The following is a 14,943-nucleotide window of genomic DNA, read 5'->3' as shown; positions in this document are numbered from 1 at the left end:
CAAAAGAAAATAGAAAGGAACACCCAGGTATTTACAAGTAAGTTATTCTTACATCTTTAAAGATTTAGCTACACTTAAGATTTGGTAGATCCATTAGGTTTGGAAGTAGGTCTTTAAATCATTATGTTTGTGATAGGTATAAGACTATTTTGGAACACTGCAAAAAAGTACAGGGATGGGAGTAGAAACAGGACCTCCGTGCGGCTCTGGCTCTCACCACCTCCAATCCATGTAAAAGGAGACTCTGAACAAACTTTGGAGCTAAAGAATGCACAAAATGACACAAAGAAGCCAACCTCCTTCTGAGGACAGGCTGGCAGGAATTAGCCAGCTCAGGGTTCTGGGAGCCAAGCCAAGCTCCATGCAAGGTTTTAGCCTCAGGGTGGGCCTGACCAGCCATTGGCTGGAGGGACTTCAGATCACCAGCAGCTGTGGCGATCACATAGATGCTAAGGACAAAGTGAGAGGTCAGTGCAGTGAGGACTTTGGGACCCAGTAGTTGGGAGTGCATAGGCTTTTGCCCCCAGGGCGAGAAGCCGCAGAGGGCTCTGACACAGCTGCCACCATGTGGCACCTTCAGCTCCTGTCTTCCAGAGTATAGGGTGTCCAAGCAACCAGTCTGAGGGGCAATCGCTCTTGCTTTAACCTGCTTGGATCTGGATTGTGGTCTAGGGTGGAAATCCTGGAGTGTGGGACCAGCTTGCCAGAGCATGTGGAGGCTTCAGAGAGGGTACCCAACTAATACCTCCGACAGCTGAGAAAACCCTAGTGTTTGGGACGGAAGCTTGCCTGTCTGGTGGCAGAGCCCTACAGTAGCAAAAAGCCCAAAAGTCATGTAATTGAGTGGCAACATGACCAGGCAAAGGAAGCAAAACAAACAGAAGAATCCAACATTAGACTCCTATTTGGGGGACAAAAAGGAGCAAAGCATGGAACAGGAGGAAGACAGTGAAGTCAGAACTTCTGCACCAAAAGCTTCAAAGGAAAATACAAGCAGGTTACAGGCCACAGAGGACCTTAAGAAGCAAATAAGAGAAGTGGAGGAAAAATTGGGAAGAAAAATGAGAACAATGCAAGAAAATTACTAAATGAGAGTCAACACCCTGACTGAGGAAAATAATACCTTAAAAAACAGACTAACTCAAATGGCAAAAGACAGTGAGGAGAATGCCTTAAAAAGCCAAATTTGCCAGATGGAAAAAGAATCTCAAAAGCTCACTGAGGAGAATCATTGCTTCAGAATTAGATTGGAGCAAATGGAAGCTAATGACTCTATGAGAAATCAAGATGCTGTTAAACAGATCAAAACAAATGAAAAAATAGAAGGCAATGTGAAATATCATTGGAAAAACCACTGACCTGGAAAATAGATCCCAGGAGTGTTCATTTAAAAATTATTGGACTACCTGAAAGCCATGATCAGGGAAAGAACCTAGAAATCATCCTCCAAGAAATGCTCAAGAAAAACTGCCCTGATGATGAACCAGAAGGCAAAATAGAGGTTGAAAGAATCCACCGATCACTTTCTGAAAAAAAGATCCCCAAAAGAAAACTCCTAGGAATATTATAGCCAGGTTCCGGAATTCCCAGATCAAGGAGAGGATATTTCAAGCAGCCAGGAAGAAACAATTTGAATATTGTGAAAACACCATCAGGATAACTAAGGATCTGGCAGCTTCTATACTGAGGGACTGAAGGGCTTGGAATATGATATTCCGGAGGTCAGTGGAGCTGGGATTAAAACCCAGAATCCCCTACCCAGCAAAACTGAGTATCATGTTTCAGAGGAAAATATGGTCATTCAGTGGAATAGAGAACTTTCAAGCATTGTTGCTGAAAAACCAAAGTTGAATAGAAAATTAGACATTCAGATACAAGAAGCAAGGGAAGCATGGTAAACAGGGAAAAGAAATAATAAGCCACTTATCAAAGTTGAACTCTTAACATTCCTGCATGGAAAAATGATAATTGTAACTGATGAAACTTCTCAGTATGAAAATAGTTGAAGGGAATAGAAATAGATATATGTCTATATCGGAACAGGCGTATGAATACTTATGTGAGTGTGTGTATATATGTATACAGGTGTACATAGATAGAGGGGACAGGAACAATTTAATAGGAAGGGATGATAGTTAAAAGGTGCAATTAAGAGGTGTGAGGAGATGGGGAGAGATAGAATGGGGCAAACTATCTTATATAGAAGAGGCAAGGGGAAAGGGTTACAATGGAGGGGAAGAATAGGAAGGCAAAAGGGAATGGGTCAACCTTATTCTCATTGAATTTTGCTCAGCGAGGCAATGAAATACACACTAAATAGGGTATTTCACCCTACAGGAGAGTAAGGGGGAAAGGGATAAGAAGGGGATATGATGGAAGGGAGGGCAGGTGGGGGGGAGGGAAGTTGGAAGCACCCACTTTTGAAAAGGGACAGGATCAAAGTAGAGAATAGAACAAGGCGGGGGAGGTAGGATGGGAGGGAGGGAAATAGTCTTTTACAGTATATCTACTATAGTAATGTTTGGCATTAGCTACACATGTACAACCTATATTGAACTGCTTATCTTCCCAGTAAGGGTGGGTTACAAAGGAGGAGAGAAATGATTCTGGAATTCAAAGTTTAAAATCAAATGTTTAAAAATATATATAGGGGCGGCTAGGTGGTGCACTGGCCCTGCAGTCAGGAGGACCTGAGTTTAAAATCAGACACTTAACATAAAAACTAGCCGTGTGACCTTGGGCAAGTCATTTAGCCCCAATTGCCCTTCCCTCTCCCCTCCAAAAAGCAAAATATATATACACATACACATATACTATTATTAATACTATTTTACATGTAATTGGGAAATTAGATACACAGGCACTGGGGGCATAGAGATCCACCATGCCCTACTGGAAAAGTCTAAGGGGGTATGGGAGAAGATATGGGTGAGAGCAGATTGGAGGAGGGGATATCCTGTGGGACTGCTTTTGGGGCGCTGGGTAGGGGAAAACAGGGAGAAAATCTGTAACTCAAAATCTGGCAGAAATGAATGATGTAAATCAGAAGTTAATAAAGCATTTGAAAAATAAAAAAAAAGTACAGGGATGGGGGGAACAGGAAAAAGCTGATAAAGCAATTTTTGTTTCAAAGGTACAGAATTTTGTGGTTAGAAAACACCTACTCATCTAATATAGTCAGTTCTGCTGTATAATAACTTGTTTTGAAAATAAGAAATTGTTCCAACACTTTATATGTTAAGGAACAATTTGAGCATAGTACAGATTTCAAATTTGCCTATGTGTGATTTTATCTGAGAAACACTGGGTGAGTACAGAAAACTGCACCCAGCTGGTCCAGCCCTGAAGGAGTACACAAAATGTACACACTTCAGCCATCTCTCAGCTACCTCAGTTCACCATGTGAGTTATCTTACTTAGTTGTGTTTTGCTATTCTTTTGTAGCTGTAAACTTTTCTTTATTAAAAAACACTCCAGGCATGCCTAAACATCATAGTTTGAAAACAGCAAGCAATGCATACAAAAAGAAAACTTTTAAGTATTAAGGGGAAGCTTGAAATAACAAAAGTGTTTTGAAAGAAACAAGAGAAGATATGATGTCTTCTAAGCAGCAGGCATAAAGGAATCCATGTTGTGGCCTGTCAGAGACAAGGCTGGGAAAATCAAAAAAATTTACATGGCTAGTAGTATGTAGTATTGTGGCCTTTGTCCTGTTTTCCACATAAGCTCTGTGATGTTTATTGAGCAGTTTTGCATAGTGTTGCAATTTTTAGGAATGCAAATGTCATAGCAGAACTGACTATACACTACATCCTTGTTTTATGGGTTGGGAATTCAGGTTCAGAAAGACCTACCCTAAGCCACAGAGCAAATTGGTGACAGGGCCAGAGCTGTATAGCTCAAGTCTCATTTCCTACTCCAGTTCTGTTCTTGGGAAACCATGTTGGCTTCCATAGTGTTTTTGATGTTGAGGATTAAAGAAGAGTTGAATGTCTGTTTGAGAGACCTGCTTAAATTCAAATTGAAGTGATTATAAATCTACAGATTTGGTTGGTCATCTGAAGAGCTTCTTATCATTTCATAAAAACCAGAAGAGGCTTTCCTTGTTGCTCTACCAGTCTCCTAATTTTATGGTCCCTGTGAAAAAGCATTATGCTAAATGTGACAGGATCATCAGGAATAATAGTCTGGATGTGGAAAAATAGAAGACCTTTTTGAGGGAGAATAAATGAGACTCATAAGATTGAAAAGCTGAGTGAGGCCAGATTGTAGAAGTCTCTGAAGACTAAGCCAGATAATCCTGTATAAGTTAATGTTAGCATCATAATAACTCATATAGAGAAGGCATGAAATAAGCTGAGACATAACACTGATGATCTTGTCAGGAATGCCTTGTTGAAACCTCCTTTCTTCCTATCAGTGTTTTTCTGGTCTCTCAGGATCAAATTCTCCATTCCAGGCTGAAGTTAACCTCTTCCTTCTTTCAGTTTTTAGAATAATTAGCAACACCTCATTTGCATTGAGATAAGGTACAGTTTCTCATTTTTCTGCCCTATGAAGGCCAAGGTTATGATGCTAAATGAACAAAGTCTTTGAATTATATGTCTACAGCACATTGAATTTGGCCCTTCATCACCTACTGCCTTGTTACCTTTTTTTTTTTTTGTATTATGCTGAAATGTTATCACTAGTATTATGTTCTACATTGTAAGCTCTTAAGGGTGATGCATTTTCCTGAAGTGCCTTGCAAATAGTGCTTAATGAACACTGGTATCGATTTGATTGACTAAAAAAAAACTTTAAAATAAGATAAATCAGTGCTTTGAAGCTACTGTAGCTAAGCCTTATACACAGAAAAAGTATTAGCTTTCAAATGTTCTTTATCCAAACCTTGATGACACTAATGAAGCATCTTTTTACACTGTATAATTATGAACACAGGCCAGGCCAGAGTTCATACAAGTTTTATAAGCTTTGTTTCACTTAATAAAAATAACGATCTGTCTCATTGTCTTTTGAAAACAAGATATCCTTCCAAATTGTCTGAATAACAAAGCATTGAACAATTTTTGTTTACTGTAACTTTCGGTAAAAGTTATGGGAATGTTGTTTATTGTACCTTCAAAAAGAATTTTTTTGTGCATAATTAAAATAAATATTCTTATAATCATCATTTGGGGTTTTTCTCTGTTTTCCTAGGAGAACAAATACATAGTTTTAAAAGTCACAGGATGGGGCGGCTAGGTGACACTTAACACAAAAACTAGTCAAAAATCTAGTCAGACACTTAACATAAAAACTAGTGACCTTGGGCAAGTCACTTAACCCCAATTGCCCTACCTTCCCCCTCCAAAAAGCAAAAAATAAAAATTAAAAAGTCACAGGATAACATTTAAACATCTTTAAAACACTTGTTACTGGGTGGGGCCTGTCATTCAGAATTAATTTCTTTTTGATAAACTAATTTTATGTAGCAATAGGTTAATTAACACACAACTTCTCATATAGAACTGAATTTTCAGGTTAAATGAGGATCTCAAAATTTTAGAGTTGGAAAGAGCTAAAGTTCATCCAGTATTTATTGAGCTATCCTTTATTGGGTTTTTTTTTTCCATTTTATTTCTCTGATTTTGTTACTATTTTGGATTTTTAGTTTTCTCAATATTTCCATCAAAAATTAAATATTGAACTAAAAAGAATCTGCTCCACAGTTTGGCATTTCACATGAATTGTCATCATTATTGTTATTTTTAGTCAAGGTCTAGCTGATAACACAGTAATCGCCAAAGTAAATAACGTCGTATGGGATCTAGATCGCCCTTTGGAGGAAGACTGCACCCTGGAGCTTCTTAAATTTGAGGACGAAGAAGCTCAAGCAGTAAGTTTTTAGTTGTTACATTGTTGTTTTTTAATATTGACATTTGTGCTTATTGTCTTTTTTCCCATTCATTTTTAAATGCTTGCCAAAGCAGAGTTCTATAAATCAGTAGCTAAAGCTTATAAAGCTAATTTCAAAATTTTATGTACTGAATTTAACACTAAATCCCGATCTTTTAAGTTTTATCACAAAATTTGCCCTGGGGGGTAGAGAGAGCTAGATTCTTTTTTTAACATAATCATGAATTGGTGCAAAGTAAAACAAAGCCAGAAAAACAATATGCACAATTATGGCAACTGTGAAAATAGAAAGTTCAACAACTACAGAATGGTTGAAACTGAATATTGAAAAAAAAGAATAAGCTTGGCCCCAGAGAAGAGATGAGAAGTTATTTCCTCTATTTCTTTGTAGATGATAAGGGTCCAAAGGAACAAATGTTTAATCTTCAACATAAGACTGATAATAAGATCAAATTTTTTTCATTATGTTGATGAGTTTTACTGATTTTTTTATTTCACTTTCCCTTTTGGAATGAAACAAAACAAAACTTTGTTTTAAAAGAGGGCTCTCTGGGAAACTGGGAAGGTTGGGGCATATAGGGAGAAATCCATGAAATGTAAAGATGTCAATAAAAATTATTTAAAAAGTAATCAATAATATGCTACAACACATTTTCCCCTATTACTTCTTGTGCCCTGTCTCTTTTTTTTCAAGATATGTAAATCAACATTTTAATTTGAATATCACCCAAGGGAATATTTTTCAGGGTTTTTGATCTGTATGAATGTATAGCTGTTCTACATCCTTGTTTGGATTTATGACAACCAATTTCTTGTTTATTTGCTTTTTCTCTCAATGGAAAAACTATGTCAGTAATAAGAATTTGCTTAAATGTTTTTAGTTTATTGAACTACTACAGATTAAGATTTTTTCCAAAATAACTTTCATTATGTCATTCTTAAAACAGAAGTATGTCTCCTGCATTTTTTCTTGTGATTCTCTATTTCATAAAGACAGTTTAGTTTTTTAAATTTATTATCATGACTACAAATGTAAATTTTAAAACAAGCATCCCTTAAACTAATAATCAAACGAAGTATAGAGTAATATGAAAATCTCAAAATTTGGACTGACTGCTTGTATCTTCATTAGATAAAGAAGAGGAAAGACAATCAACCTTATGTCATAATTTTAATTGTTTAAAGTTGCCAGTAGGAGCAAAACCATTGTGTCACTTTGTTACCTTCACACTCCATCTCTGTGCTTCTAAAGCTCTGCTACATATCTTTGGCATGTTTTTCCTTCTTCATATAGTTGCAGTCCCATGTATATGCTGCTTCTGGTTCCTGTCTCAGTTTGCATTTTATATGTCTTTTCATTATTTACCTATGTACTTCAGATTTGTCACTTTTTATGGCACTACAGTATTCTGGTGTCAGTCTTCAAGATAAGACTCATTTTAGTGCCTTGTGTTAAGATTAAAAGAGCTTTCAATATGTTTGTAAGATGGGGTTTTTTTCCACATATGCTGTCCTACCAGTGGGAATTGCTTGAGCCCAAGGGCCTGATCACTTTTCTGAAACTTGCTGTTTGTCAGATTGCTTTTCAGAAAGCTTTCAGTATTTTAAAGATCCATGAAGAAAAAGCAATAAAATAGAGTGAGACAGTAAAATTTGAAAATTTGAATGACTTGCTCAGTGTCTTTAAAACAAACTAGAACTTTGAATTTTAATTCTATAACTCATTGTAGAATTTCTAATCACAACAGATTCAAACGTTCAAACTATAAAGGTTTACATTTGTTCAAGGAACAGATATTGCCTATAAAATATCAGTTAATGGACAGATATCTGCTTTCAGAATGCAGTTATTTGGGAGTTGCAACTTAATTTTTGGTTACTATATTTTATAATAATGCAGAGCGAGTTAGCATTTGTAGCATTGAGCTATTTTCATATAGAATATGACTAGTCACTAATTTTAAAAAGGTAGAATCCAACCTTTTTATTGACATTGAAAATAAATCAAGTAGCAATTAGTCTTACCTAGTTATATAAAGTTATCTAAATTAAGACAGTGCAGAAAGATTCTGCTGACTGTATATGAATGTGAAAGTTGCTTTTCTGACCACTCTTTGTATCTGTTATACAGATCAATCTTTTTTTCATTCTGTGCCATTTTTGTCCATGGTCTTTCTTGACCCTTATAGAGACTATGCCAAATGTTCTAGAGGAATATTCTTTTCTCTGAATTTTATGATGTCGTAGATTCCAGTGCAATACTGGCTGTTCATCTGTTATCTCTTGCTTTTTTTTTGGAAGGAGAAACGCAGGGCAATTGGGGTTAAGTGACTTGTCCAAGGTCACACGACTAGTCCCGATTTGAACTCAGGTCCTCCTGACTCCAGGATCGGTGTTCTTTCATTGCGCCACCTAGCCACCCCTTTGTTACATGATCAGTGCACCTCCTTTTCTAATCACACATGTCCTTGATGATGATATCCTTACAACAGCTCTTTGTGTAATTCATCTGAGTTAAAATGCTAAAGCCTACTTAAAACCACAACATAGCTTATGATTCCCATGATTGAACTATAGTTTGTATGATTTTTAAGCTTAGAATAACTGCTGTATTTTAAAATAACAGTCATAGTGGCCAATTTTTTTCTTTATTTTGTAGAATGTATTATAATGTACCCCTGAGACTCATACTACCATGTTTATCTTTCATTTTTCAGGTATACTGGCACTCAAGCGCTCATATAATGGGTGAAGCCATGGAGAGAGTCTATGGTGGATGCTTGTGCTATGGTCCACCAATAGAAAATGGCTTTTATTATGACATGTACCTTGAGAATGGGTAAGTTCAATTAAATTCTGATTATGTGAGTATATAAATTTAAAGGCTTCATATCTTGAGACGTAATTAAGTGATGAGGCAGATTTTTTTCCCTGTGTTTTGCTTATAGAATAAGTTTGGTTAATGTAATGCCAAGCAAAGGCAACTTCCCAAGGTTCAAAATACCAGAATAGGTGCTCTCCATTTTATTCAGTGAAAAATTAAGAACAGAGAAAATCAAAATATAGCATCATTCAAAATACAGCATTTACCAAGTGTAATTCAATCAAGTACTACCCTACCCCTGGACATTATAATTCATTTAGTCAATCACAAAGTCCCTCTTCTAATTACTACTCCACCCCTAGGCTGTACATTCATTTAGTCCATCACAAAGCCCCTCTTCTCAAGTGGAGATTAATTTCCAATCATAAGTAAAGTACATTCACATAAGTTCAATCACAGAGCACAAAAAAAAGGTCAAAAGTTCCCCCACCCTTGGATCACAATTGAATCTACCCCAGAGTTAAAACAAGCTTAAGCACAGCACTTAATACCCAAAGAGAGGTCTTTTCTTCATCTTCACAGAGGCAAGTTCTCAGCAATCTTTGTTCCTGGGGAGCCAAAGCTTAGCAAGGCCACAAGATACATTGCCAGTGTCTTCATTAATTCATTCTCTGTCTGCAGAACAGTCCTAGGACCCCTGAAAACATTAGCAAAACACCCTTCCAGGATTTCTGTAAACACACAAGAAAATCCTGCTTCAGGGCTTCTGAACCAACAGCAAGGTTCCAGAACCTCTGCAACAACAGCACTGTCCTTCACCAGTGGACAAATCTGGCAAAACAACATCAAAACAGACAAAGTACCAGCAAAACAGCCATGTCTCCTCAGTCCTTGGCAGCTCTGAGTGGCAGCTCTCAAAAGTCCTGGGCAATTCAAAGTGGCCCTCAGCAATCCTCTCCCTCTCTCTGCCTCCAAGATGCTGCTTCCAAAAAATTCTTCTGCCTCTCTCTTTGCTTGTGTCTCTCTAAATTTAAGTCACCAGCTCTTCCCAGTTCAGCCCTCTCTTTTCACATCAACAAGTCCATCCCACAAGTGGGATTCACAAGCTCTGGGTTTTAACACAATCAATCCAAAAACCAAGCCAATACAGGGGGATCTTTAAATTTCATTACTATTAAAGTTACTCTTGAATTAACACATTTTCACACTAAACAACTTAAATATTCTCTGCATGTGAAGCAATGCCAACTGTAAGGCTTTTAATTCTTAGATGTCAAAAGCCATAGGGACCTTAGCTTTGGTCAGGGAGGGTTGAGGGGGAAGAGAAAATAACTCACATGTATCAATAGTATTTTAAAGTTGGCAAAATACTTTCCTCACAATGGCTTTGTCAGATAGGCAGTAGAAACATAATTCAGTTTTACAAATGATTAAACTGAGGTTCATAGAGTTCAAGTGAGTTCTGTGTGTTTCCCTACCCCAAAATGACAGGATTCAAACCTACTTCTGATTTCAAATTCACAAGTGTCCCTTGCTTTCCTCTACTGCTATTTTCTTCCTTCCACTGAATAGCTTTCCTCATTTCCTGGCTAAGGCTCATATTATGTCTGATATGAAACATAAAAACTTGTTAAGTGCCAAAATCTCCAATATACTATATATGTATGTATAGTGTATATAGGCATTCTCATATAGTATATAATACACTATGTATGCAGACATATATGTATGTGTAAGACAGCTAGGTGGTACAGTGGGTAGAACCTGGAGTCAGGAAAACCTGAGTTCAAATGTGGCCTCGGACACTTCCTAGCTATGTGACCCTGGGCAACTCACTTAGCCTTGTTTGCCTCAGTTTCCTGATTTGTAAAATGAGCTGGAGGAAGAAATAGCAAACCAATTCAGTGTCCTTGTCAAGAAAACCCCAAATGGTAATGAAGAGTCAGACACCACTGAAATGACTGAACAATAATGTGTCTGTATATAGGTGTGTATATATGTACACATGCATGTGTGCATATTAATGCTAATTTTCCTGATAAAACTAAAAATGTTATTTTAAAATGTTGTAGTATCTTTGCACTCTCTTGTTTTTACAATGTAATGAAGACAAATTTATCTTTTTCCATTTCACCTCCAGAGGTGTGTCTAGCAATGATTTCTCTGCTTTGGAGGCTTTATGTAAGAAAATCATTAAGGAGAAACAGTTATTTGAAAGACTGGAAGTTAAGAAAGAAACTTTGCTTGAAATGTTTAAGGTAAGTTGTCCGTAGTATAGGAAGACACAAGTCTGAAGGAGTTTCACTGCTTAATTTTGTAACATTACCTCACATATTTATCTTCCTTTAATGTTAGTAGGAGTTGTCTCCCTGATGTTTAGTGTACTAAGTTGAAGGTTGTTGAGGAAACTTCTTGGATATTTATACTTGAAGCATTATGGTACTGAATAGGGTTTGGGGTTATTCATCAATTATAATATTCAGTTTTCTAAATCTTACTAATAGTTGTTTAATAAATGTTTCTTGAACTTAAGTGAATTAAGTACCTAGTATTGTAGTAGGAGATATAAAAATGAGATAGACCCTGCCTTCAGGAAACTTACCTTATATTCTATAGAAAGGGTGAAGCAAGAATATGGAAAGACAATACAAGTTAAAGTAATTTAAGTAAATAGGAGTTGATTTAAGGAAGGAGAGAACACTACCAGTGGGAGGGGGGGAGGGCCACAGGAAAGGCTTGAAGGAGTAGCTGACATGTGATCTAAGCTCTGAAGGAAGAGAGAAGAGAAGGGAAAGCATTCCAGGGGTGGGGACAGTTTTAGAAATAAGCTGTCATACAGAACTGAAAATTTAGATGAGAATTGCACTAATTTTCTGTCTTTTTAGTACAATAAATTCAAGTGTCGGATCTTGAATGAAAAAGTGAATACTCCAACTACTACAGTCTATAGGTGAGATCTTATATTATCTTGTAATAATAGCACAATAAGAATTTATAGCACACGTAGCAATGCTTTTTTTTTCTGTTCTTATTGTGTATTTAAGTTTATGTGTTCCTTTTTCTTTTAGGTGTGGTCCCTTAATAGATCTATGCAGAGGTCCTCATGTGAGACATACTGGCAAGATTAAGACTTTGAAAATTCACAAGGTAAGTCTGTATAACCTCAAAATGCCTGTGTAAAAAATATTTTTTCTAGATAGAAAAAACATTATTTCTAGATAGAAGATATTCCTAATCCTAGGTTTGAATATTTTTAGGACCCTCTTTTTGATTTTTTCTTAGTATCTTCTTTCATGTTTAATTCATTTTTATTTATATCTGTATGTTTATGATTTTCTTTTGTGATTCATGCTTTTCTTTTAGGACAGCTTTTCTACCTAATAATCATTTGAAACTCATTTGTAACATTTTCCCCTCTCCCAGATGATCTCAGAAATATTTAGAAATTCTCAGAATTCTTGAAACATTTGTTTTTCTCAGTTTGTTTTAATGCAAACATTAAAGTAACATTTACTGTTTCTTTTGTGTAACTATAAAGGCTGGTGAAAAGTTAGCTGTTATTGTGTTTAGACAATAGATAAAAGACAGACAACACTCTCTTAGAGAGGATCTGTGCCACAATATCAAATACACTAAATGTTGATATGATTTCATGACTGCAGAAAAATTGATTTTACAATAGCGTGTAATCTGACTTAAGCATGGCTAATTTAATACCTATTCAAATTCTCTTTTGAAAGAAATTAATTACACTAGTAATATACTATTATTTAAATGCCATAAGAAAATGAAATTTGAATTATATGAAAGTTACAAGCATATTAATGCCAGTTATTTTACCTCTAACTTAATGGTTTTATGTGAGGTAAGAGTATAGTAATAATATTCTTTGTGTAAATGGATTCTTAAAACTTCTTTTTCATAGATAGGTGAGCTGGGTACTAGGTACTGTGGAAGGAAAGTAATTGTCACAGTAGAGCTGAATAAGTGTTCTATTTCTGCTCTTGAATGTTCTCACTTGGTTTTATTACAACAAAGATGATTAGAATCACTTGTTAGACAGGTGACAAGTAATGATCCTTTGTTAGCTATATCCTGGTCAGTGAAATGAATGGTGGTGGTCGTGAGAGTTTATAATGGCTGCAGTGACTCCAAGGTGTTGACAAATAGGAGCATTATTTATTTATTTGTAAAATATATATATATATATTTTAATGTTTATTTATGTAGTGACCTTAAGAGTCACTACAGCCATTATAAACTATTTCAGTTCAACAAGTTAAGTGACTATTGTGTCATTAATGTTTGTTTGCAGAATTCATCTACATATTGGGAAGGCAAAGCTGATATGGAAACTCTTCAAAGAATTTATGGTATTTCATTCCCAGACCCCAAAATGTTAAGAGAGTGGGAAAAATTCCAAGAGGAAGCAAAAAATAGAGATCACAGAAAGATTGGCCGGGTAAGTAAAATGGTCTAATATGATGTATTGATAATTAATGAAATGCTTTAATGAGATATATTCCTAAAATATTTCATTTTTACTTGCAGTGATTTCAGATTTCATATCTTCACTATCAACTCTAAGATGAATCAATGTTAATAATAAAATGTGTGCCTTTTGCAGAAATAGTATCACGTCTGATATACACTCAGACACTAATTTTATTACACTTAGATTACTTACTCTTACTCATGTGATACAGTTCCATAAATCTACTCTTAAAGAATATTTGTACCAGGGGTGGCCAGGTGGCGCCGGCCCCAGAGTCGGGAGACCTGGGATCAGTTCCGGCATCAGATACTTAACACCCACACAAAATAACTGGCCGTGTAACCTTGAGCAAGTTACTTAACCCCGATTGCTTGTAAAAAAAAAAAAATTTTGTACCATAAAGGAATATTCAGAATAGGATGCTTTTCTACCATTTATCTGATCTAATAACTTCAGTTTCTAAGGAATGCCAGTGCGATGAAACTGTGCTGATAATCCAATGGAACTTAAATAATAAATGATGGAGAATGGATGGCTGTTCTTCCCTTTGTTTTATTGTATACACAAGAGGTTGTCTTATTGGCTGAGTTTAGGTTACACATCAATGTACCCTGAACTACTTAAGCAAAGGAGGTTAAAATAGAACCCTCAGATCTGTTCTTCTTTGGTACCATGAGGATTCCTGGATGAATCCTTGGTTTTCTTAGAACACTTTAGGTAGATGGGATCGGGCTCCTATCCTAATAGAATAATGCAGCTTCTCCCTTGGGACGAGGCTCATCATGCCCATTGAAGCCCTCATTAGACATGTGGGACAAAAAGAGGTTGATACTAGAAATGCTAGGGGCCCTTTCCTGAACTCAGATTAACCCACTGAGGTGGTTAAATGTGGTTACGTTTCTTAGTAGTTAAATGAGCTGGAAAGACAAGTCTGTTCTTACCAGATCTAAGGTGGTATTACCATAGAAAGAATGGTTGGCAGATACTTACAGTGAGAAGCAGCCTCATATAGTGAATGGTGTGCTAGTTAGGGTGGAGACAGGAAGGTCTGGAGCTTGCTGTATGGCCATGAACAAGTCATTGAACTGAGCCAATTGTCTAAAACTTAAGTTATAGATGGAATACATTTTGTCACAATAAAATGAAGTCACGAGTCTTTGTGTTATTCTGCAAATACTGTATGTGCTCTGAACTGGGATACCCAATTGATACCTAACAGTCAAGAAACTGAAATGGACAAATGAAATTGACATGACAGCCAAGCCAATTATAATTTAATAGGAGTGTTTATTAACCAGCTGGTGACTGCCTCCCCAGTAGGGAAGACAGCATTGAGCCTACTGCAGAGCAAACTTTTGTAGAACAAGATGTTACTAACAACAAAATATGGTTCCAAGGAGGTGTAATGCCATTTCTAGTGAAGCCTTGAATACCAAGCAAAAACAAGAACAGACTTGCATCTGGGGTATATTTGTAACAAGAACAGATTTGTATCTGGGGCAAGTTTCTGGCAACATAGGTGAAAAGTTCCCTCACTATTATGGCCTATTAGGTGGTTTCCAGGGACCCTGGTAGGGGCCCCTTCTGGCAGGTTTAGGGGGCTTTGGTGTATAATTTCTGGTGGGCACTTCACTCCCCCCTTTTTCTTGTTCATAGTTGAAATTTGGACTCAACTGAGTCCAGGGGTCCTTTCTCTTGTACTAGGGCTGTGGTACCCACTACTGCT

At 36.5% G+C, this 14,943-nt stretch overlaps 1 protein-coding gene across 1 annotated transcript in view; it reads left to right on the top strand.

Moving 5' to 3' along the window:
* LOC138171394 (threonine--tRNA ligase 1, cytoplasmic-like) overlaps window positions 1–14,943 on the top strand; it is a 57,521-nt gene that overhangs the window by 20,365 nt on the left and 22,213 nt on the right. The window contains exons 4-9 of the mRNA XM_069100872.1: window positions 5,755–5,878; window positions 8,616–8,737; window positions 10,863–10,980; window positions 11,608–11,672; window positions 11,791–11,869; window positions 13,038–13,184. Of these exons, the coding sequence (XP_068956973.1) occupies window positions 5,755–5,878; window positions 8,616–8,737; window positions 10,863–10,980; window positions 11,608–11,672; window positions 11,791–11,869; window positions 13,038–13,184 (655 nt within the window). The remainder of the gene's footprint in view (window positions 1–5,754; window positions 5,879–8,615; window positions 8,738–10,862; window positions 10,981–11,607; window positions 11,673–11,790; window positions 11,870–13,037; window positions 13,185–14,943) is intronic.

The sequence above is a fragment of the Petaurus breviceps genome, unplaced genomic scaffold, assembly GCF_028583685.1.
Source record: "Petaurus breviceps papuanus isolate PSGF00001 unplaced genomic scaffold, PetGlider_PUasm1.0 128, whole genome shotgun sequence".
Taxonomy (NCBI): domain Eukaryota; kingdom Metazoa; phylum Chordata; class Mammalia; order Diprotodontia; family Petauridae; genus Petaurus; species Petaurus breviceps.
This window is presented reverse-complemented; position numbering and strand designations above follow the sequence as displayed.